A 24,933-nucleotide genomic window follows, 5' to 3' on the forward strand; every position below is an offset into this window, starting at 1 on the left:
TTGGACTATTACCATAGAAATGTACAATAGTTAAAGTAGTAGTTTGTGCACGGGTCCAAAATTCTCAGAATTATCCTAGATTATTTTCCTGTTAAACCAGTTCTTTTTCGATTCGATGGAGAGTAAAAACTCCAAAACGATCCCCACCCTAAAAGTGATTTAAATTCATAATGGCGGAATGCTGAGATAATTGTCGCAGTGGGACTTTGTCGTGATTCGAGGCCCTTGTAATTAATATTTGTTAATTGTACGTTTGTGAGGACGTCTACGTTTTTAAGCCGGGAGTCACGCTAACCGCGTGGTCGATGGTAGTGGTCGCTCGTGGCTGATTGATATACAAAACGGCCACTTTGTTAGATTGACCGCTTCTATCAAATCCCACTGAGGCAATTCGAAGCACGGCAGCCGAATTACCCAACGCTGATCATCAATAACCGTCCCCCTCGAACATCAATTAGAACAATAACTCCTAGAAAACAATTTTTATTATATTTCTTAATAAATTACTCGAATTTTCCGAAAAACTATTTTTGTACGCTAGCGTTGCCGGAAAGAGCTTATTAAATGTAAAATTATTGGAATTCGGAACAGAAAATATGATTATCTGAAAACAATTAGTAGAAATTAAGGACTATATAAGACCATTATGAAAAGAGCTAAATATTTTTGGCAATTATTTTTTTATTGCCGTCACCATCCCATTAAGCAAATTCTGAAAAATATTACATTTTCTACCACTATTAAGTACACATGCAAATGTATTCAAGAAGAAAATAATAATGGAAAAAAATTATATTAAAAGAATTCAACGTAATGTTTGTAATTTTTATTAATATTATGGTGTAGAAACAATGTTTATTTACGACAGTTTTGACTGGTTTTTTTTGTGTTATATTTAACGTATAATCTTCTAACGGCCAAATTAACGTAATAAGAATAAAATAATTTAATAATATAGTATTACGATATTATTAATTAGAATTTATTTATATTTGTTGGTTTAAAATCGAGAAAATGAACAGTTCTTTAAAAATAAATTTCCTCTGAAATCCCTTCTTATAATTTTTCATAATTAAAAACGTCAGTTGATCGGAAAAAGCTTATTAAATGTAAAATTATTGGAACTCGGGACAGAAAATATGATTATCGGAAAAGAATTAGTAAAACTTAAGGACTATATAAGACCATTATGAAAAGAGCTAAATATTTTTGCAATTATTTTCTTATTGCAGCCATCAACCCATTAAGCAAATTAAACACAGTCTGTCTGAAAAGTACCACATTTTCTACAACTATTAAGTTTACATGTAAATGGGAGTCAAGAAGGAAATAATGAAAAAATAAATAATGAGTGAAAAAATTATAACAAAAGTACATATGTATGTAATTTTTATTTATATTATGGTGTAAAAATAATTTTTATTTACGACAATTTTGACTGTATTTTTATGTTATATTCAACGTATATCTTCCAGCGACCAAATTAACGCAGGAATAAAATAATTTAATAAATATACTTTAATTTATTTATTAAGATTTTGTTATTTACAAATTATTTATATTTGTGAAAACAGTTCTTTAAAAAATTTTCCTCTGAAATCCCTTGATATAATTTTTCAAAACTAAAAACGCCAGTTGATCCCCGTTTGGGAGAGGATGTTTAAAAATGCTTCGAATCCTAAACGGTACGAGTTCGGAGGGTGGTTTCTCGTAATGTAAATATGAGGAACCGAACCTCGATGGGAAAAAACGCCCGAGACTAGACAAAACCCTTGAAAGAAGTAGGCATGTGTGTCCATGGGAGTGTCTGTTTATAGGAAAGGCCATCCATAAAACAGATGGAGGTGCCTCTGTTAATGGAACAGTGATGAATGTTTGTATCGTTCCGAGTGGCGCCTCAGGAGACATCTGTCCGAACGACAATTTTCAAATTCTCAAACTACATCTTCCTGTCCATTTAAGGCAATCCTGCATAATGAAACTTGAAATGCGTTAACAAAAACGTTTATTTAATACAACTTAAGATTATAAATGTTTTTATGGCGCAATTATTAGTCAATTTTATGACAGTTGTTTTTGTTTTCTTAGTTTGCCAAAAAGAACAAAAATTTGAACAAGAGATAAAGAAAACGCGAGAGATAGTGTATGTGTGTTTGCCTATTTCTGTATTACCATGTGACTAGATATGAAACCGCAACATAATTTATAATAAATCATATTGGTAATATGATTTTATCAAGCTTTATCAGTAATGTAAATTAATTGACATGATTTTTTTGTTTCCTTTCGTTATCAAAAAGAGCAAAAAACATAAAATTTAAGAGGCAAAAAGAGAGCAAATAATAAAGCAAGAAAGCTAGAGATAGAGGTTGGTACAGCAAACGAATGAGAGAGAGAGGGAGTGAGAGAGTATGTGTGACAGAAAGCAGGGACAAGAAGGAGTAAAAGAGAGAGAAGGACAGACATGCAGACTGAAAGTGAGAAGAAGAAAAACAGATAATGAGTGAAAGACAGAATGAAGGAAAGAGTGAGGGAGAGTGTGAGATCATGAAAGTGAGGGATAGACAGACTTAACATCACTTTAAGCATTTGCACCAGGCTTATTACATTAGTTTTTTTTTCAATTCTTAGAATTAATAAACTATTTCGATTTGTACAAATTTGAAAAGATCCTTGATAGTAGGCAACATTATGACTTTCCATAGAAAACCATGACCTAATAATTTAACTAAAAATTATAACTTACGATTCCAGCCTACCATAATGCTCAAGGTTAATAAAAATGTAAATATCTTAATTCTAAGAGTTTAATATTTGTAAATGCCTAGGAAACCTGCTGATTTTTTAAATATGTAATTATTATCGTTACATGTCGTAAATCGTTTTGTGAAATTGTTTAGATCTCTTGTAAAGCTATTAAAGAAACTTTGTCCTAAATGTATTTCTATGAGATTAATATTTTAGGAAAAAGGTTTCTGCTCTGGCCCCGAGTTGTAAAATCGGTCCGGATGGAATCCCTGAATTGTTGTTAAAGAAATGCTGTAATTGCCTTAAGAACCGTTCTCTATTCTCTTTGGTTAATCTTTGCGGTAGTGGACCTTTCCAGAAAGATGGAAGTTCCGTCTTTATCCTCCGCTTAAAAAAGGTGATTGTACGGGAATCGAAAACTCTCGCCCTATCAATAAGTGCTCTATAATACCTAAGATTTTGGGTTCCATAGTGGCAGACGTATTGAGCCTTTCATTCAACATTTCATGAAAGTCTTTTCAATTAATTAAGGCTTTGGTTGAGATAAAAAGTGAGTGTCACAAGCGGGATTCGAACCCACGACCTTCGGCTAAATACGCCGCTGCTCTACTACTTGAGCTATCGTGGCTTCGATTCACTCGGAAACTAATTATCTCAATCAAAACCTTAATTAATTGTAATGTATTAATTGGTCAAGCGGTCCACGAAATTAGTGAATTTAATGAATTAAAATGAAGAACACTTCACTAAAGCCCTCCGTGGCCATTTCATTTGTCGCCGAGAATCCAATCCGATTACACGACATTTGAAAAATGGCAAAAAGGAAGGCAAATTCAAAAGGTGGGGTTGAGATGGGAAGTTAGTGTCCGAGAGGATCGAAGTCACGATAGCTTAAGTGGTAGAGCAGCGGCGTATTACCCGAAGGTTGTGGGTTCGAATCCAACTTGTGACACTCACTTTTTTATCCCAACCAAAACCTTAATAATTGTACATTTCATGAAAGGTCGCACCTGTATAACCAACATGGTCCTTTACAAGGATTTATTCCAAGGAGGTCTTGTCCCCCAGGTCGACTTGTCCCATGAGCTAATTTATGTTTCCCAACATAGGACAAGTTATAGGGCGGAATCTAGTCTTTCTCGGATTGTTCGGCACATTAACCTATAAAGAGATGACGCAGACCCTTTTTCTGATTCCTTATCGGTTTTCAAAGAGAAGATTTTACGAGCATTCTAAGAGTGACTGAGTCTTGTTTATTGTTATATTTGTTTATTTATCTATGTATTTCTTTCCTTAGCCACAAGTTTTATTATTATCTACTGCAGTTATTATCTAGTTATTATCAATTCTTTTTAGCTAATGTTAAGCCTTAAATTTTTATGTGTGTTTTTTGTATTGTTTAGTTTTGGTTCCCGTATTAACTGCAATAAAATAAATAAACATCGCCCACTAAAAGTGGCGATTTTTCAATTTTATAATTCATTTCCAGTTTGCTTTGGAATTTTTTGATAAAAACATCTGTCATCAATGTAAACAACAATTTTCATTTGAAATGGTTAGTCTTGCTGAAAGGGAGTTGTTGTTGTTGTCTATTGTTAGTGTATTGAATAGTGTCCTATAGCATGACTGTCTTCGTTTACGACTCGGTTGTCGGTTTTTAGTTTTCAACGTTATTTTAATTTTTTCGCGTCTGAGAGGGCGTGAAGGGGACGAGGACGAGTACAAATGAGGAGGTATTTTTCATGAAGCCCTCTCCCAACAGCCCATTACATCGAAATTAAATCAGAACCTCAGCGGGCCCCCGTTTAATGAAAAATCCGGCGTGAAGGAATTCGAGATGAAATGAAGAGGAAAATTTACCTAATTAGGTGTCCTATAATTTGTCTTCTGCCTTCCTCTTTCTTTTCTCCGTCTTGCTTGCGGTATCGGAAATTTTGTTTAAATTTGATTAGTTTTAACAAGTGTAAACGCATTTTTATATAATTTGTATTATAATAATAAGCAGTTTTAATAAGCCACAATATACTTTATTATCACAAAAATAAAATCAAAACTCAACATACTCAGTTTGCTAGCGTGACATCTTTCCTGGATACGCAAACGACTAAAATCACTTTCGTTTTGGTGAAATATTAATACATATTAGAATCAAGACTTAATATTATGCAATACAATTCATAAAAAAAACATAAACAGTGCAATTTACCTAGACATCAATCGATCTACACGGCAACATAACATATAACAAGAATAAATAACTAGCAGTAGTTTCTACCCCACTAAAGTGAGAATTAAAAAAATGGTTACATTCAGGAGTGTTGCTGTAAGATTTTGAAATGTTTGGTTTAAAAATTGAAATAATGAATAATGGTCAGTAGCGAATAAATAAAAAACAACCTGGTACCACAAAGCAGTCTCCAATATTTCTAGGTAAGTTTGTAAAATAATAGAATGAATGGAGTTATGGTATTATTTCAAAAATCGAATTAATAGTTAGAGTCATTGCGTCGGTCGGTGGCGGTTTAGGCATTGACACGGCGCTCATCACTGTAAGGTAAAGGTCCCGGGTTCGAATCCAGCGGCCCTGCATTCGAACCCGACATACTTACAGATCGGCTTTTGTTTTCAAAAACACCGGCACCCCGAGGGTTTATATGCTATGCTGTTGCGAACTCTCTCTCTCTCTCTCAAAAAAAAAAAAAAAAAAAAAAAAACCATTAGGCTGTATAAATGGATAGTGCTTGGACAAAGATGTTGAAACTATGGATAGATTAATAGTTTAGGCAATATAAATGTACTTTATTTCTGTTAATTATTAAAAAATGTGTATAATTAATTGAGTAATTGATATTTAATATTATAAATGTGTTGTGATTAGTGACCGTTAATCGATAATTACTCAGAGATCGTGAGATGCGGTCTGGTGTGATGTAGGTTTCAGAAAAACATTTTCTTTATCGTGCCAATGTTTCGATCTTTATTGAGATCATCTTCAGGGCTCAAAGTGTTTGTCTTATGTGTAATTGTGCCATTCTTGCGTGTCCTGTTGAGAGTGCCAGACCGCATCTCACGATCTCTGAGTAATTATCGATTAACGGTCACTAATCACAACACATTTATAATATTAAATATCATTTACTCAATTAATTATACACAATTTTTTCGAAATGAAAAATTTGTGCCACGGGCGGGATTTGAACGCACGACTTTTGGCTAAATACACCGTAATTTTGTGGCATGGGCGATCGAAATCACGGTAGTTCAAGTGGTAGAGCAGCGGTGTATTTAGCCGAAAGTCGTGGGTTCGCATCCCGCCTGTAACACAAATTTTTAATTTCGAAAAAATTGTGTATAATTAATTGCGTAGTTATATAATTAAGAATAAGCTAATAAAAATAATCAAAAAGTTAGTATTAAATATCAACTTTTCTCTTCCTGAATAATAAGAAATAGTATATTGAAGGCTAGAACAGGCGTCAAATAGTATCTGTTAGCATAGAAACCAGAGCGAGTCTAATTATATGTTTTAGATTTAGGCCGTTTAAGAATTCCACTGTCAAAAAACTGCAATAGCCGGTTTTCAAGATTAAAAAAAAATAATAGTTTTTTATGTTGTTATTTTATATTTTTGATGAAACATATTTCGGTTATAATTTTAAACATATCATCAAATATGTGTACATATCATCGCTGAGTTTTCTAGTCGGATGAGCAAAGGATTGAGCCTTGAGAAATTTTTTTTTTTTAATTAAAACGTCATAATTGCGAATCGAACAATAGATGAGAACCGGCGTCGTTTGTCCGTTCCACAATCCAATGTTGAAAACTATTATTGAATCGTGGAAAGCCCTGGGTCGCGACTTCCGCTTTTACATGGTACATTGTGTACAAGTCTGTATCTAATGAACTGGTAAACAGGGTGAGCTACACAACATTAATTAGGGGGCCCGAAGGCCTCCCTGCAACAAACTAAACTCGGTTTGCATTTGTCAAACAAACTCCTCTCCTCCTCCTCTTCTTCCCATTTGTTCTCTGACTCACTCATTAGGCCGATGAGCAACAAATCTACCGTGAGAATCCGCGCTCTACCCCAGACTTCCCGATTGAATTTGGGGTGCCGGTAAAGTAGAAAGAAAATGTCAAATATGACGACAATTTAAGAACGCATAAATTTGACTGTTAATAGTTAGTAATAAATTAATGTTCTCACAAACTCGTCATCACCTAAACATTCCTTGATTTTTTCTCTTGCATTTTTTATAAATCCCTTTTCCCACTCTCCTTGTTGTTCACCTATTATTTCTGACAAATTTTGTAATATTAAACGTTTAAGGCGTCAGACTCTCGGCTATTAGATCCCGCGGTTGTGGGTTCGATCCCCACCGTCGCCTCTGGACTTTTTCTGACGCCTAAGGGGACCGGTGGCCGCAATTGAAAGAAATTGACACGGCACTCATCAATGGAGGGGCGGGATCGGATCTCAGCGACCCTGAATTTGGTCCCAACCCCCTTCAAAAATGAGTTTCTTCGATGGAAGAACACCGGTACAACGGGGGCTCAAGTTCACATTTGTGTTGCGAGCCTTCCCCCAAAATATGGAGCCGGGGATAAAGTACAATAAGCTGTACAGCTCAGCTGCAGTACTCAGGAGGGAACTCCTCCAGTCCCTGGTATCCATTGAAAAAAGAAAAAAAAATATTAAACGTACTTACATAACGTTATTTCTTCTTATATGGTGATAGTTATGATACACTGCTATAACCATAAATCAAGTCAATTGAAACGTATGCGTCTGGTGATGGACCAAGTGCATTGTATCAGCATTGACCTTTAAGTGTTGTTGATGTCCTGAAGCGGCTTTACAGTTTCTCAATTTTATTGACATATTCAGACTTGAGATCTCTAGTTCAGACTTCTATTTTCAATGTACCGAGTGTTATAACTCCATAGCTCGCTAAAAGTTGGTTTTAAAGTTGGCTATACGTGGGTCACTCCTAAGACTTAATGAACTTGAAAAACGTTAGTAGAAAAACTCGATTTCAAACCCCGTCCAACTTGTCAATAAACTTGTTAAACTTGTTCTTCTCGCGTTTTTTATGAGTGGTACACCACAGTACCAAACGCCGGTTTGTTGCTGTACGCAATCATTAATACAAATATGTTATGATCTGTACTTGAAATGGTTGGGCAACCATCAAAATCTGGTTAGCATGATGTCATTAGAACCTTTTCATCAAATGAGTTAAAGTCGATATACTATGTAAAAAATCATGAACCAACCACTGATGAAGCTGAAAATGATGGCAGATAGTTTTAATGGCGCAGGATTCAAATGAGAGATGATTCTTCTACGATCAAAATATATTAAGATTCTGCTTAATTTTGGGAAATTACGGGGCATTCGGTGGCCACTGCGGTTCAGGTGTTGAACACAGCACTCATTAAGGTGTAAGTAAGGTAAAGGTCCCGAGTTCGAATTCAGGGCTGCTAAATATGCTGCTGATATACTTACAAGTGGGATTTTTTTTCAAAAACATCGGCAACCCGAAAGCTCATATAACCTCGTAGTTGAAATACCCTCTTAAAAAATTGGAAAATTACGTTACTATTAAATCAATAAACTTTAATCCATGTTAATAATACTAAAACGTAAGCGACACGACAAAAAAACAACAATCAAAATATTTGTTTTCTCTTAAAAAGCTGTTGTTACCTGAAAAACGAACGAAAAATGAAATAATACTATTTATGGAAATATTAACCAAATTAATTTCAAAAATAATAAAAATAAAATAAATAAATTCCTCGTTTTCTTCGGATGTATACAAAAGCTCTCGTATTATTAACAATGGGGGAGGAAATCCTTCCCCTCGTAACCGAATATAGAAAGAGAAAATGGGAGTTTCATTACATTAACCGACTCTACCTGAGCTCTGCCGAGTTAATAATTTTTAATATTATTGATAGCCTTAGGGCGATGGGGTATCCATAGGAACGGACAGTGAGTCACTCGGACAAATCGATCCCGACTTGTTGACTCAACTGGGAGGATTAGGCAAACATTACTAGGCATAGATGCGGCCGAGATTATATACGTTCTCTCATTCTTTTTTTTCCCTACCCGGTCGGTCCATTAGCCGATCCTTCTGGCTATGACACAGACCAGATCACACGGGGTGGAAACCACCCTCTTGAAGGATAATTAAACATTTGGGGTAATGGACTCCGAGGCGCCGTCTACCAAGACAATAGGCTTCGTAATGAAATAGCGAAATGTTCATTTTTCATTTTCGGTACCATTCTCCCGCCTACCTGAGCCTCAGGTCGTTTGATCAATCACGTTAGACAATTTTTTTTTATAGTATGTTGGGATTTTTTTTTAAACCCAACTTTCTTGTGAGATTTCTCCTTGAGGTCTGCTGGGTGATGAAGTTGTATGTGTTCGTTGCACCGGCCAACGCCGAAATTCGTCAAACAGACAGAAAAAGCGAAGGTAGACAGATAAAGATCAAACATAAACGAGTCAACTTTCTTGACTGCATTGACGTTTACGTTAAAACCCTAATTAGCATACAGGAGAAAAAAGCTTTGTATAAATTACTTATTATTTTTATCTAAGGTCTTTTGAGATGAAAAAGTTAGTGTTACGAGCGGGATTCGAACCCACTACCTTTGGCTAAATACGCCGTTGCTCTAACCACTTGAGCTATCGTGTCTTCGATCCCCTCAGACTCCTCATCTCAACCCCACCTTTTGGATTTTCTCTCCTTTTTGTCGTTTTTCAAATATCGTGTAATCTATTTGATTCTAGGCGACAAATGAAATGGCCACGGAGAGCTTTAGTGCGATATACTTCAATTTGTTAATTAAATCTATTAGGTTTCATGGTCCAATAGGCCAAATAAATTCTTTTCAATTAATTAATCTTTGAGTAGGTATTGGTTAACATAAAAAAGTCAGTGCCACGAGCGGGATTCGAACCCACGACCTTCGGCTCAATACGCCTCTGCTCTAACCACCTTGCCTTTGATCCCCTCGGACACCAACTCCTCATCTCAACCCAATTATTTATCAATTTTCCCTGTTTGTATAAAGTTAAAACTTAGAAAAGATAATTCAATTTTATTATACATGATTTTTCGAAATGAAAACAACATAATAAAATTGAATAAATAAAAAGTATTAAAAATAATTATAAAATAAAAATTAAGAAGATTTTTTGATTATTTTAAAAGAGCCTAAAATTAAAAGAGCCCTCAAGTTTTTACTAAAAGCAATTTTATGATGAAAAAAGGATAAATCATGAGTGAAAAAACATCTTTTGTGTTTGTACTAAATTTTTATTTGAGAGGTATTTATTATTTCAATGTGAACGCATGAAAATAACATTTTTTTTCTTTCAAAAAATTAAAATGATAGGCATGTGATATTTTTATCCATTATACAACTTTTGAATTTATTTCAATATATTATCAGAGAAGATTCAGTTTGGGAATAGTAATGCAGAAATTTTGCTCTTTTGGTTGCTATGAGTGTCTAATATTAGTTTATTTCTTTATAGATGGCATTTACAAAGCAGCAATCGAATATATACAAGAAAGTACGTTATCATTATTAACTAGTATTTTTTGTATCAAGTATCAAGTCGTTTTCCCAATAATTTCTTCTTGTATGTTTAGCCTAAGAAGAGTTACGGATGAGCCGGCGACCTCCGCACATAGGTTCCCTTAGGACGAGTGTTGTTTTAAGAAAGGGCGTAATAAAAGGTCCTCGGTTCCTTTAGGGCTAATAAGACGTTACCGAGAAGGGAGAATTCAGTTTTCTTATTAACTCCAGCCGAAAGGGGGTGTCGGGGAGGAGGGCACAATCCAATGTTTAACAGATTAACCTTCTCTCTTCCTTCTTAATGAAAACTGTAGCAAACATCTTATCCCTCTATTTCTCCGTCTCCCCTCAACCTGGTAAAAATTATAATTAAATTTTGAATTAGTTATAAAGAGGGTTGAAAGGGGTTAATTAGCCGCTTCTCCTGACGATTTCCCTTTTTGGACGACTTCCCCGACCCTCTTCTGAAAACCATTTATGGAAACTTGCAACACCCAACTCGTGTCGAATCTTGTTTAACAGTTGCTGTCAATCCTATAAGCAACAGACTTATTCTTTAATGTTTCCTGATAAAAGGTAAATTTACTCTCATTCAGAATGTAAAAGGAGCAAATTTTCTTAGACCTGTTAAAGTACTACATGATTTCGAATGTATTACATTAAAATATTTAATAATAACTATTAAAGTTTTTTAGTCGAGATAAAAAAGTGAGCGTCACGAGCGGGATTCGAACCCACGACCTTCGGCCAGATACGCCGCTACCACTTGAACTATCGTGACTTCGATCCACTCGGACACTAACTTCCCATCTCAACCCCACCTTTTGAATTTTCCCTCCTTCTTGCCATTATCTCAACTAAAACTCTTAATTAATTGAAATATATTAATTGGTCAAGCGGACCACGAAAACTAGCGAATTTAATAACTATTAAATTATTTTGTTTTTCAAACTACTTTTTGATGTTTTGATGTGGACTCTATTTCGTCATTTTCTTGGTTGAGGCGGTCAGATGCGTTTTGGAACCATCTTTAACATCAGCCATTTGTTGCCCTGTCGAACACCTACACTGTAACCGGCTAAATACTGATACCATCTGAATTGTAAATTACCTGCTTCTTCTTTTTATTATTATTTTATGATGAGAAGTGTATCTGAGTTACATTTGAAAGGTTCTTTTTGTTATTTGTTTACCATTTCTTTACTAATTTAACAAACAAGATGTTCCAACTGGAGTAACTGTACAAAATGTTCATCTATTTTAAGAAGTTTTATAAAAAAAAGTAGGTCTTCAACGTTCAACTTGATTAGAGCACGCAAGATGTTTTATAACTGCAGCAAAAATGAAACGTCTGATCGACAATTTGTTCAGTCTGCATTTTAACACTTCACGTGGTGTAGTTGAACACGATTTTTGAAATCTCACGAGGTTACTTTATAACAGTGCTAAGTCGACCATAGTAACTTAGTAAGATTTTATAAATTAAATAAATTGTGGGGTAAAATTTAAGATAGTAAATCATTCCTTCTGGTTTGATGGTAATTGGATACCGGCAATAAGTGAGTCGAATATCGTCTCTGGTAAAAGCACAATAAATCCCCGTTCCCTTGTGTGCTCATTAAAAGGGCTCATTAAAGCCCCTTGTGGGTCCTAATTAATATTTCCCCGCCTCGTAATAAAAGTGAACGGCCGTCAAATGTTTATTGGTATCGCGTCTTAGCCGGCTTTAATTGGCAACAAAAGGCGACGACTATTGTTACGCCCTTAAACATAACAAAAAAAATTCATCATGCTCAATCTGTAAATGGAAGGATCGATCTCTTAACCCCCACCCTTACTGAGTGAAAAGTTATTCCTGCATCAGCATAATATTTTAATTTTTTTTTCTTCACGTTTCTAATTTTTCTCCACCCTACCCATAAAAGCGAAACAGGCTGCACGGTTTTTCTTCTTCTCTCTTTTTTTTAATAAACAATCTCGGGAACATGGTTTCTACGTGTAATAAAATACACCTTGGGCCGAATGCATTAATATTAAGCATCCGGGGGTCGTTATGGGAGCGTGGATATCTAATTATATATACTGAACTAACTTACCGAAGATTGCAGAGGTTACCATTTAATATACTGAATCACATTGATTTTAGCAACAAAAAAAAAGCAATATTTTGGTCGTTTTTAGGACAAAATTATCATAGATATGCCACTGCACGTTTATTGATTTATTTAGGAAAAAAATATTATAATAAAATCAACAAATAAAGATAATAGTATCTCGAAAACGGCGAACAAAATACTTTTTTTTAAATAAAATGCTGAGATATAGAAGTTTAACTGTTCAACAGTTCCAAACAACCTGCTTTAACTTTTTCTATTCTTGTTGGAGAGATACCACGAGCCTGGGGCGTCTCGACAAAACGGTGATGGTTGTCTGGGTACCTAGACACGTAAGTCTGGAGGTCAACGAAAGGGCGGACATAACCACCGCGATTCGCCCCTCTAACTCTAAAAATGCAATAAAAACGCGATGAAAAGAACTGAACCGTACAAGAAGGGTCATCCTCACCCGATTAAGGATAGGCCATGCGAGGTTCATACACTGATGTTTACTTTTGAGCCAAAGCTGGGCGTATGTGACCGACACGTAGAGAAAGGTTGCTCGACGTGTCCCACCTAATTGAGGGATGCAATTCCTCGGTTCTGTAAAGAGATCGTGGAAGTTAACCACTTGTTATGAGAATCGAATGTCTGGACTCCCTGTTCCGATTTTTGATGGAACAGGGTTGTTTCATTGTATATAGTAATGATAGTTTTGTGTACCTATGGTGCGTTGATAGTGAATGTATTTATTAGCGAGAATATGTAGAGCAGGGGTGCTCAAACTTGAACTGCTGGCGATCTACCTCAATATTTTTAGACTACTTACGATCGACTCTGAGAGGCAGCNGTCCGTGTGAAGAACTAAATCAGTGTGTTCAGCTGACAGCCGCAAGCAGTGTTATTTTATTACGTAATACATTTTTGTAGTTTAGTTACCTACCTACTTATTAAAAAATTTTTTCTTCTCGAGATCTACTCAAAAAGCACTCGCGATCGACTGGTCGATCGCGATCGACCGATTGAGCACCCCTGATGTAGAGTGAGAGGGTAGATAGCGGAATATTGAGTACTCCAGTTCAATCAGGTTAGTTATATAATAGGTGTAAAAAGTGATATGTGAGGAATAAAATAACAAAGTTAGTGTCATTTCCTAGCTAGATGAGAAAGTTATGTTAAATCTGCGATTCCTAGTCAAAATTAACTTGGGATTTGTGTAAGACCATTTTCTGCTATTCGTTTCCGAATTAAATGGGTCGACTATAGAAGTTGATACACCATATGTATAGATATATTATTAATGTATTTATTAACGTGAGATGGTCAATGGCGGAATATTGAGTACTACATCGACCCTCAATTAGGTTAGTTATACAGTAGAAATCGACATTTCTTCACCACCTTAAATGTACGTACATACCGTGAATGGTATGTAAATAGGAGATAATGTATTTAAGAATGAGTAAGAGTATATATGTGCTTGAACCTAGGAACTGAATTGACCTACCTGTTGATAGCCCCTGGAGCCCGACCTTCGCGGCTGGAAGTTCTGCTCCGGGACTGCCAACACCCTCGGTGGGTTATTCTCAAGGCCTGCTGGTACTTTATTGTACATTACAAATGCTGAAATTTCCGGAGGTCTGCGAGTAGTGACAGGCTCAACTCTAACATGTGCAGATTTGAGCTTATTTAAATTTAAATCCATTTTGTTCGTGTTGAACTGTTCTAAACATCCATTTAACTCAAATACTCGACAAATTCAGTTTAACTCTGTAAATTTTATAAACCAATATTAGCCGTTTTGACTTCTCTCGTCTCCTATTTAAATTATTATAAAATTCCATTAACACCTAGTTCTGTAAGTTTGGCTTTGATTTAGTCTTTTGTTTACTTTAGAAATATTTTATTTAAACTGTAACACCTTTAATTTTTTATTGTAACTGTTCTCTTCTAAACCTGAGACCTGTTTAGATTTAACTGTTCAAAAACAGTCATTTAAGTGTATTCGATTTGTATTTAACTGTTCTGAAGTTTTATTTCATTTTTTTTACGCTCTTTTTGGATATATGTTGTACTCTGTTTACAATGCCCACATAACTGTCGTTTTGTTTGGGTCCACACTAAAATTCTATTGAAGTCGTAATTAATGGTACTTGATTAAACGTTATAATGATATCGATTAATTATTCTTTTTATCTAAGGTCTTGGTTGAGATGAAAAATTTAGTGACACGATAGGATTCGAACCCACGACCTTCGGCTCAATACGCCGCTGCTCTAATCACTTGAGCTATCGTGACTTTTTACGTGCCAGCTCAGAGGTTAGAGCAGCGGCGTATTGAGCCGAAGGTCGTGGGATCGAATCCCGTTCGTGAAATTAACTTTCTCAACTCAACCAAGATCTTAGATAAAAAGATTAATTAATTGAAATAATTAATATGATAAATTAAACTATTAAATATAAAAGGGTTATGATGATATTTTTTTGATTATACCAACTTCTATGAAAATGTCTCAATGTAAAAGAATAACCAGCGAGTTTATGTATTTTTATTTTACGGCCTGTAAGTAACATGCAGAATTTTCTATTTCATTCAACGTTTTTGCAGTAGCGCAAATAACAAACGTTTTAAAATGTTCGTACCATAATACGATTTTATTTTTAATCTACCATTCGTAACCCCTCCGTTGTGTTGTATGTGAATGTTTTTTTGAAAAGTGAACTACGCAACTATAACTCGGTGATACGACAGGGGCATTGTAACAGTGTACAGTTTTCTATTGTGCAGACGATCTTCCCCGAGGGAGAGGGCCAGTGTTGATTTAAGGGATGAAATCTCGACAAAAGGCCAAGGGGGTGCGAGTGTATTATTTTTCCATCCGATTATTCCTCGTTGATAAAGAGGGGCGGGATTGATTTTATTTTCTAGGATTCCATAAAAAGTGGGTCGAACGGTGTCCAGTTACGAAAAGGGTCACGACTCACTCGCTCGGCGCATCTGTCATATCAGCCGGGAGACGCCAAACGGGAAAAGCGATCTCGTGAAAGGTTTTCAGTTGCAATTAATTAAAACTGAGTATTTTTAAGGCTTCGTTTTTTTTTCGTTATAACAATAACAAATGGAAAGAGGTGATTTTTTCTTAACTGAAAATTAAACCCAATGGGGGAGTTTAAAAAATCGCCCATCCATCGTTAACGTTTACAATTATATCCGGTTATTCATATATATGAAGAAATTTCACTTTTTTCTTCTTTATCAATAGATCTCAATGATATCCAGTCGAAAAGCTTACCGAACAAGCAAAAAGTAAGTGATAAAATGGCTCTAATCGGTGCAGACCATGTTACAGAGAATCCGCTTAGGAGTTATTGGTAGAAATAAAAAGTTGATTTATAACATTGTCCCTTTAAGGGAGAAAACCAGCTCCAGATAGGGCACGGTTGTTAAAACTAGAAAACTAAACTAACTCCAACATGAAATCACTACTCGGATTGCATAAATAATAATTAAACTAATAACAGAATAAATAAAAGTTTGAATTATTCATGCCAAAACAAATTTGTGTTGTCAGACGAAGTTCGCCTCATCTCCAAGTTTGAACATTGAATAAAAAAAACTGAAAGAAAACAAAATAATCATTGATGGAAAATCTAACTTAAGAAGCTTTGTATTTCAAAGCACGTATTATGTATGTCATAAATCTAATCATCATTTTATCAATTACCGACATATTGTACTGAAAGGCAATACAATTTTGAAATACGTCTAAGTACCTACTTGAACGAAAATGTTTGTCACATTTCAGCCTCCTGGGGTACATTGGAGATTTGTCTCTATACTATTTTCGAAATGAGCCTTATGCTATACTTATCAATTTGTATGAAAGTTATCTTAATAGCAATCAATTGCAAATAATCAACTCATCGTGTCTTTAGGGCTGGAGTTGGGGAGAGGAAACAAAAAACCGAGTTGACGTTGAACACTTGAAGCACATGTTTTCTCCTCCCCCCGAAAACAGGGGTTAAAAGCTAAAAGCCTGAAAGCTCGGCTCACTCATTTCATTACAGCCGGAGATAAACACAATCCGATAAAGTCTTTCTTATTTTACGGCCGGGGACTTTTGAGAAACGGGCTTATGCCGGCTACCTAAATAAATCCTGTTACCTGCCTGACTTTGACAAACATTCCAAGGATTTTTAATATGAAAAGGAGCCCTTTGTTTCAGAATCTGCCGGATGAACGGATTGTGCTTAATCGGGCAGATAAGGAATCATCGAGTCAAACATTAGGGAGTGATTGCCTTCAAAGGGAATCGTCTCGAGGAAAATCGACCCCCCACCGGAAACGAAAACAATGTTTAAATAAATCTTCATAAAAGCTATCAACGACACAATTTTCTGTGAAAAAAATGATTATTTCTGTAATCGATCAAAAACGTATTTGGATATTTATGATATACATAAATCACTGTTTTAACTTTATATCTCATTCAAGCTGATTCTGGACGAAACAAGATGTAATATTGACAAGATGTACGGTGCATAACAAGCAACACAATTTTTAGAACATTAGGACAATGCTTTTATTTTTCCCTAATAATAATAATTATTATTTTATATAAATATATATTTTTAATAGTTATAATTGGCTCTATTAATTTTACTTTTTATCTGTCTTGGTTGAGATGAAAAAGCTATTAGGGGTATTAACGATCTTTGTGTTAACCCTGTTAACTCTGTTAGGACTGTTAGATCGCAAAAAATTAGGACGTAAATTATTATAATTGGCTTGTTAACATTGCTACATCTAACAGGCCAGGGCAAATGTTAGATGTTAGGTCGAAAATGTAGTCACTTTACAATTAATTAAGGTTTTTAGTTGAGATGAAAAAAAAGTTAATGGCACGAGCGGGATTCGAACCCACGACCTTCGGCTAGATACGCCGCAGCTCTCCCACTTGAGCTATCGTGACCTCGATCCACTCAGACATCAACTTCCTGAGTTTTCCCTCCCACCCCACCTTATGAGTTTTCCCTCCTTTTCGCCATTTTTCAGGAAGTTGATGTCCGAGTGGATCGAGGTCACAATAGCTCAAGTGGTAGAGATGCGGCGTATCTAGCCGAAGATCGTGGGGTCGAATACCGCTCGTGCCATTAACTTTTTTTTTCATCTCAACTAAAAACCTTAATTAATTGTAATGTATTAATTGGTCAAGCGGTTCACGAAATTAGTGAATTTAATTAATTAAAATGAAGTACACTTCACTAAAGCTCTCCGTGGCTATTTCATTTGTCGTCGAGAATCCAATCCGATTACACGACATTTGAAAAATGGCAAAAAGGGAGGAAAACTCATAAGGTGGGGTTGAGGCAGGAAGTTGATGTCCGAGTGGATCGAGGACACGATAGCTCAAGTGGTAGAGCAGCGGTGTATCTAGCCGAAGATCGTGGGTTCGAATCCCGCTTGTGTCATTAATTTTTTTTCATCTCAACTAAAAACCTTAATTAATTGTAATGTATTAATTGGTCAAGCGGACCATGAAATTAGTGAATGTAGTCACTTTGCTATCCGTTAGGGCGTAGGTAACTAACATGGCAGCCATGAATTTAACAGCTGTTTTTTGTTTACACGTATTTTTATTCTCAAATACGCATTACTTAAATCACATCGATACATTTCTTTTGTTTATTGCTGATCTGTCATTGTACTCTCATTCATAGTAGATACATCCTCTATCCCATAAAGTTGTAGGATATTAGACGTTAGTATACAAGTAGGTATGCCGGCACGTATTGAAGCGTGTCATTTGTTTTTTTACTTTTCGAGTGCCCAGATAGCATCTCACAGTTTAACACAAAACAAAATCAAAACGAATAACAACGACATGGACTGTTATAGCTTTATTTTTGGTTGTATAATCGCCATGCGCAACATTGCGGAAAAATTAACGTTTAACATGCTAAGAAAAAAAGGGGGCATTCATTATCTTACTGGATATTTCTCTATTCGAGTTAACACGAGATAACATCTTACAAACATCGTGAATGCCCTTATTGTCACAAGCGGGATTTGAACTCACGACCTTCGTTTACGCTGCTGCTCTAACCTCTTGAGCTACCGAGCTAGCCCGAGGTCATGGGTGCGAATCCCGCTCGGGCACCAGCTTTTTCATCTCAACCAAGACTAGATAAAAAGTATAATTAATTAAAATAATAATAACGTTCATTCACTAACAAAAAAATTAATGACATTAAGATTTTACGAATTGGTGATAATCGTCTCCCATCGGTAATTCTTTCCAAATTGAAAAACCAAATTGAACGACTTTTTCCTAACCGAATTTAAAAGGGATTTAACTAGCAAAAAAAGTAATAATAAAAACAATTAAATAACTTTAAAATACTTTTCTTTAAAAAGTTTCTTTAAATATTTGTTTTATTCAGACAAATGTTTTTTAAAATGTTAAAAGTCCTTTGATAGAAATATCCCTTCCGGCAAAGTATTGCCTTTTCCGCATATAATGCACTATTGTCCCATGTTTTGTTGACTTCGGCTAATTGATGAACAATAGGTTGTGTGTACATTCTTCACAATTTATTAACTTATAAAAGGGACTCGATAAAAACGCAGAAACGCTACTTACGAACAAAATTGACGAGAGTAGGTAGACCATACATCTACATATATAGTTATGATTGACTGTATTAATTATACTTTTTTCTGTCTTGGTTGAGATGAAAAAGCTATTGTCACAAGCGGGATTCGAACTCATGACCTTCGTTTACGCTGCTACTCTAACCACTTGAGATATCAAGCTAACTGGAAGTCATGGGTTCGAATCTTCCTCGTGCACTGGCTTTTTCATCTCACAAGTATAATTAATAAATATATTAACGCTACTTACAGACGAAATCGACGAGAATAGGCAGGCTAGGGTAATCTACACACTTTTGGTTTCTATATTTATTTCTTACAAATCAGACGAGGGACGATAGAAGGTAACTAACTAACCTAACTTCAATGTGTTATTTATTTTCTTGAATATTAATTCAGTATGAGATGAAATAATATTTTTTTGTCTCCTTGGAAGGATCGTTGAAGATGTTATTATTTGCGAAAGACTTTCATAAAATCGCATTAAGATTCATGAAAAAGTTGGGGGGTCGCGAGGGGACCGCCGGGAGGAAAAGTAGTAATTTTCCGAACAATGCACACGAGAAGGGAAAAAAACGTTTTTCCAGTACAGACAATACTCGGCATAATTTACCTTGAGGCGTCTGCATCGGTAATGGGCGGGGGGCGGCAAACGGAACATTAATTTTTATACTCCTCGGCCCCCGAGGCTTAGCCATTTTTCCTTACAATAACACCAAAACGGGAAATTATTCATAGATTTTTGAATTTTTCCGAACGGTGGCGGACAAAAGGAAAAGAGCGAGTGAGTGAGTCGGCGGCGTGGCTTTGCGCTCACGGCACTCCTAACCGTAATTTATGACAGGCAAAAACAGGGAGGTCGAGTTTTTGACTTAACACCTGTTATTTATGCCCCAGGTGTAAATGATAATGGCATTATACCTCGATATTAAATCCTCCTGGTTTTACTCCTTTGTCAAAACCTCGTTTCTCTTGGAAGAACCAAAGCTCATTTAAAATTTAAAACTATATTATGCCAAACAGATAATATCGTTTTGCATTCCGCACTTAATATGAATAAAAGATCCATCCACATATATAACATAAGATAATTATTTTGATGTAGAAAAACGTTTGCAATTAAAAGTAAAAGTAGGCAAATTAATTCCTGTCCAACTGCACGTTTTTGGGTGCGGCGAACGATTGGTCACCTTACAATATTTTTATTCAATTATTTTCATATAAAATTGACGAGAATTGAGCAAAAACTGCCATCGTGGGAACTAAGAATATAGACGGCCTAAAGATTCGGCCAGTCCATACGCTTAATCGATATCCAATCGATAATTATTTTAAGGTAATAATACAATATTTTTCAACATAATAATGAAAAAGGATTTTATCTGTTTTAACGACAACAAATTTTTCAGGAATTGTTAAATAAACATTTTATCCCTTTTATTATTTAAAATTTCCACAGTTCTTCAAAGTATGCCTATTTTAAGTATTTGCAGTTAACTAGTTATATTTTATACGATTTTACAAGGATACGTCATGTTGATATTTTGTTTGTGTTGTTGAGTTTGAAACATAAAATATAGTTTTATCCATTCTACTCATATTTCTTTCCAGATGTCGATGAGAAATAGGGTGAAGACGTAACAAGTTGTTGTAGTTATACAGTTGTTATAGCTTACTAAACTGAGAAATGTTTAGGGCAACGTGTTCAAACAGAGTCGTGTTGGCTCTACGAAGGCAAACAAACACAAACATTAAGAACAATTAAATCTTTTATTATTTACAACACTCGTCGGGCTCCCATTATTTTTGCCCCTCGTTAAAAGCCTTTAACCCTTCCTTGTTTGGGATTTTAATTATTCCGAATGAAAAGGGATTAAGTAAAAGGGTTTGAGGCGCCGGAGCCCTTAATGCAACAACAAAGTGGGGTAAGAAGCTCTACCCGGGCGGAAAAGTAATACAAATCTCGCGGCTTCCTCATTCGGATTTTCCGCCCCGTGAGCACAGTCGTCTCTGGAGAAAAAAATACCTGTGAAATCACGCTTGAACAGAAGAGGGACGTAATAAAAGTCGGCATCAGCAGATCCGTGTTTATGTGCAATTAAATTTCTCCGCCGGGTCCGAACGGTAAACGTGTATGATTTACAACGGGTCTCGCGGATAGAATCGGTACGGGAGCACGTCTGAGCCTGCTAATTGTCCGCGTGAAAAAATGGTCACTGATTTCGGCCAGAATTCGATACGGTACAGTGGAAAAACAATGGTGACTATTCGGGAATCAATTAGAGATAGGCGGGCTGGGCTCAGGAAACGTCAAATCAGGAAGTGCGGATCCCAGTCCGCGGGACAAAAGGGGGATTGTCCGCGATCGGTCACACCTCACTTTTTTTTACATACAAATCCACTTCTTCCCCGCCCAGAAAAATTCACTTGGGCTATTTATCAGAAATTCAGTTTGCAGGGTGATTTTGAGTTGTGACATTGCTGATAAAATACAGACCGAAATCAAGAGGCAACCAGGATGACCTCTCAATTTGACTAAGAACTGTTCAAGAACAGAAGGAACTTCAGCTACCAACAGATCATTCATCCCAAACAATTAAAAACACATAATCCAACATCTTAAGTGAACAACTACCCACTCTTTATTATCTTATCCTTCCTAACAGACCGCTACTTCAGAGTGAGGTGCGGAAACGAGTTCTCGGTCCCATCCTTTATATCATTTATACTGCTGACCTACCTACACCCCCCAATATCATCACAATTATGCAGACGATACCAAACTCGAATCCTACATAAGATCCCTTCAATATCCAAGAACACCTTGAGCTTACCTAAGCCTAGCCCTACACTGTACACCAACATAAAGGAGATACTGATTTCCACTCAAGTCAAATACCTAGGACTATACCTAAACAGCAGAATAACGTGGAATTCACACACAAGGACTAAAAGATAACACCTAAACAGAAGACTTGAACAACTACAAAGTCTCCTAGGAACGAAATTCAATGACAGTCAAGACTGTAATAACCTTATACAAAACTTTACTGCGACCACCTTGGATATACGGAGTGAAATTGTGGGGTTCTGCCAAGCCATCTCACATCCAGCACACCCAATCCTTCCAATCAAAAGTCCATAGACAAACCATCAAGCTCTTTGGTACGTCACTAACCTCACTATCCACAACGACCTCAACATTCTTTTCTCAACGAACTGTTCCGTTCCCGATTCCAAAAGTTTCACAGCAATCTCTCGATACAACCTAACGCTTTTGCTCGAGCCATCTCCACACATTCCAACCCGCCTTAATCGACGATGGCCTCAGGACCTAATACAATGATCATGCAATTTGTAAACTGTACAACTCAGTATAGGCTACAAATAATTTGTACTTAAGTATTTGATTTCACCCGGACATGATTGGAAAATTTTTACAGCATAGAGTTTAAAACAATTTATTATTGCTATGAATGGATACCGGGCACAACAGTTTCTTTATAGATCCCATCGGTTTCTGGGAGTGTTGATCAAAAATGCTATTATTAAGCATATGGAATCAAAATTCTCTCGTCAGATTAATTATTTTTCCACCTAATCCGAGTGCGGCCGCAAGAACAGAACTGCGTACTTAAAGCTGTTTGTCCACGAGTCCTATTGTGGCACACAGCGTGGGGTTAATGAGTCGAGGATTCCATCTCTTGACACGCTCGTCCCCAGGGGATCGAGAGGATCAATAGAATCGGATTGGTAATTATAAGATGAACAAAAGGAGGCACAAAGTAAATAATGCTCAGCAGTTTCTATGTTTGATCACAATGGGCACCCTGATTAAACAGACACCAACAATGGGCGAAACGTACGATTGTCCAGACGTAGCGAGTTGTATAACCGTGGCCTTTATTGGGCGCCTGTTCGCGATGTGCACTTCTGGGCATTGAATCGATGTTATTGAAAACATTACGCCACTCGAAAGCCATCCACGTCCAAGAATGTAATGTAATATTTTATAATACAAAAAATATCTTTATTATATTGTTTAGAATAATTTATTCTTTGTAGTTCTTATATTTTAGCCAAAATAGGAACAGTTTGCAACGTTATACCACATATCCGAACAAAGAAGCTAATTTTATTTATTTGTGCAGTAAATTCGTGAGATGCGATTCATCATCCCGTAAAATATGTGGAATTTTTAATTTGCGAAAATTAATTCATGAGGTCCCGTTTGGTTCCAATTATACGTGAACGTAAACGCTAAATTGATTGAAGTGTACATGCTCAGATTTAACTGGACGGTATCTGAAATATCGTCTTACCTTATTTGTCTCAGAATAGCGTGCATGTTAGCGGGTGACGGTAAATTCAACAAAGTAGTTTTTTTGTTGGAGATATTGTCCAATTAAAAAAGAAAATGTTTGGAAGAAATTTTGCAAATATTTGAAAAAGTAGAAAGAAGAAAATTAGAAACATAATGAATTTGTTGATTTTATAGTTAACATTTAACTATTTATACAAGTTTTCATGAATCCCGAATCATAAGAATGTATGTATATTTCGTGTTCCAACAATAAAATATTTAGCTGGTTTATTGATATACAAGCAGGAATGAGAGCTAAATTTACGGCAACTTTATGCATTTTTCCTTCCATAAAGCCATAGAAATTGTGTAAAACAGACCCTTCGGTTGTACTAAATACAATTTAAAAGTTAAAACTCTATGAGACATTATAAAATGTTGTTACTATGAATGTGTATATAGTGAACATTTTAAAATTCGTACACGTTTTCATAAATCCCGACTCATATGAATCCTACAATTAATTAAGGTTTTCAGTTGAGATAAAAAGTCAATGGCACGAGCGGGATTCGAACCCACGATCTTCGGCTAGATACGCCGCTGCTCTACCACTTGAGCTATCGTGACCTCGATCACTCAGACACTAACTTCCCATCTCAACCCCACCTTTTGAATTTTCCCTCCTTTTTGCCATTTTTCGTGGGTTCGAATCCCGCTCGTGCCGTTGACTTTTTATCTCTTCTGAAAATCTTAATTAATTGTAGGATATTAATTGGTCAAGCGGACCACGAACTAGTGAATTTAATAAACTCATAAGAATTTTTGTACATTTGGTGTCCCACCTATAAAATATGTAGCTGTTTTATTTACATGCAAGCAGGAATTACAACTAGAAATATAGCAACCTTATACATCTTTCCTTCAATAAAGCCACAGCAATTGTGTAAAACAGACCCTTTCGCTGAACCGTCTAAAAACAATTTAAAAGTTAAAATTCTAAAGAGATGGTTATAATGAGTATGTTTATATAACAAATTATTGCACTGCAATTACTAAGTTTCTGACAATTTTTGTCCTAAATTTCATTTAAATCGAACTTACCTCGAATCGCCCGGTAATTAATTGTTGCTTCGTACGTTATACCTCTACAGCCATCAGGTCCTCAGCAATCAAGAGAAAATCCATAACATCCGTGAGCGGTACTTTGTTTACAAGCTTGCCAGATATGACTATAATCTGATCGCCAGGAAACTTAAACAAATCTCTTATGCAAAAAGTCTTCACGTTAGGCGGCAACGTTATTTGAAAGGCGTTAAATATAACGGTGACCTTGAAATAGCGGAAACGTAATGCAAAATCTTTCCAGTGTCCAACCGCAATTACGTATTAAACTATTTATCCTAATTACAGTCATAATTATCCCTGGTGTTTTAACATTTCATTATGCCAGTTTAACAACTGATCTAACAATGCGTTAATTAATTAACAAATTTTTCTTTTAGGTCGTGGATACTGACCAGCAAGAT

The 24,933-nt window shown here is 35.9% G+C and overlaps 1 protein-coding gene across 5 annotated transcripts in view; it reads left to right on the plus strand.

Annotated features, from left to right (window-relative positions):
* Positions 1–24,933, plus strand: part of LOC106667103 (dachshund homolog 2) — a 248,288-nt gene that overhangs the window by 70,552 nt on the left and 152,803 nt on the right. For 3 of the 5 annotated variants that reach the window (XM_024225339.1, XM_014394805.2, XM_014394803.2), the window contains exon 2: positions 10,310–10,348. The exons of the other annotated variants lie outside the window; for them this stretch is intronic. In XM_024225339.1, the coding sequence (XP_024081107.1) occupies positions 10,310–10,348 (39 nt within the window). The remainder of the gene's footprint in view (positions 1–10,309; positions 10,349–24,933) is intronic. 5 annotated transcript variants of the gene reach the window in all.

The sequence above is a fragment of the Cimex lectularius genome, unplaced genomic scaffold (genome assembly GCF_000648675.2).
Source record: "Cimex lectularius strain Harlan isolate CLEC.00 unplaced genomic scaffold, Clec_2.1 scaffold97, whole genome shotgun sequence".
NCBI classification, from domain to species: domain Eukaryota; kingdom Metazoa; phylum Arthropoda; class Insecta; order Hemiptera; family Cimicidae; genus Cimex; species Cimex lectularius.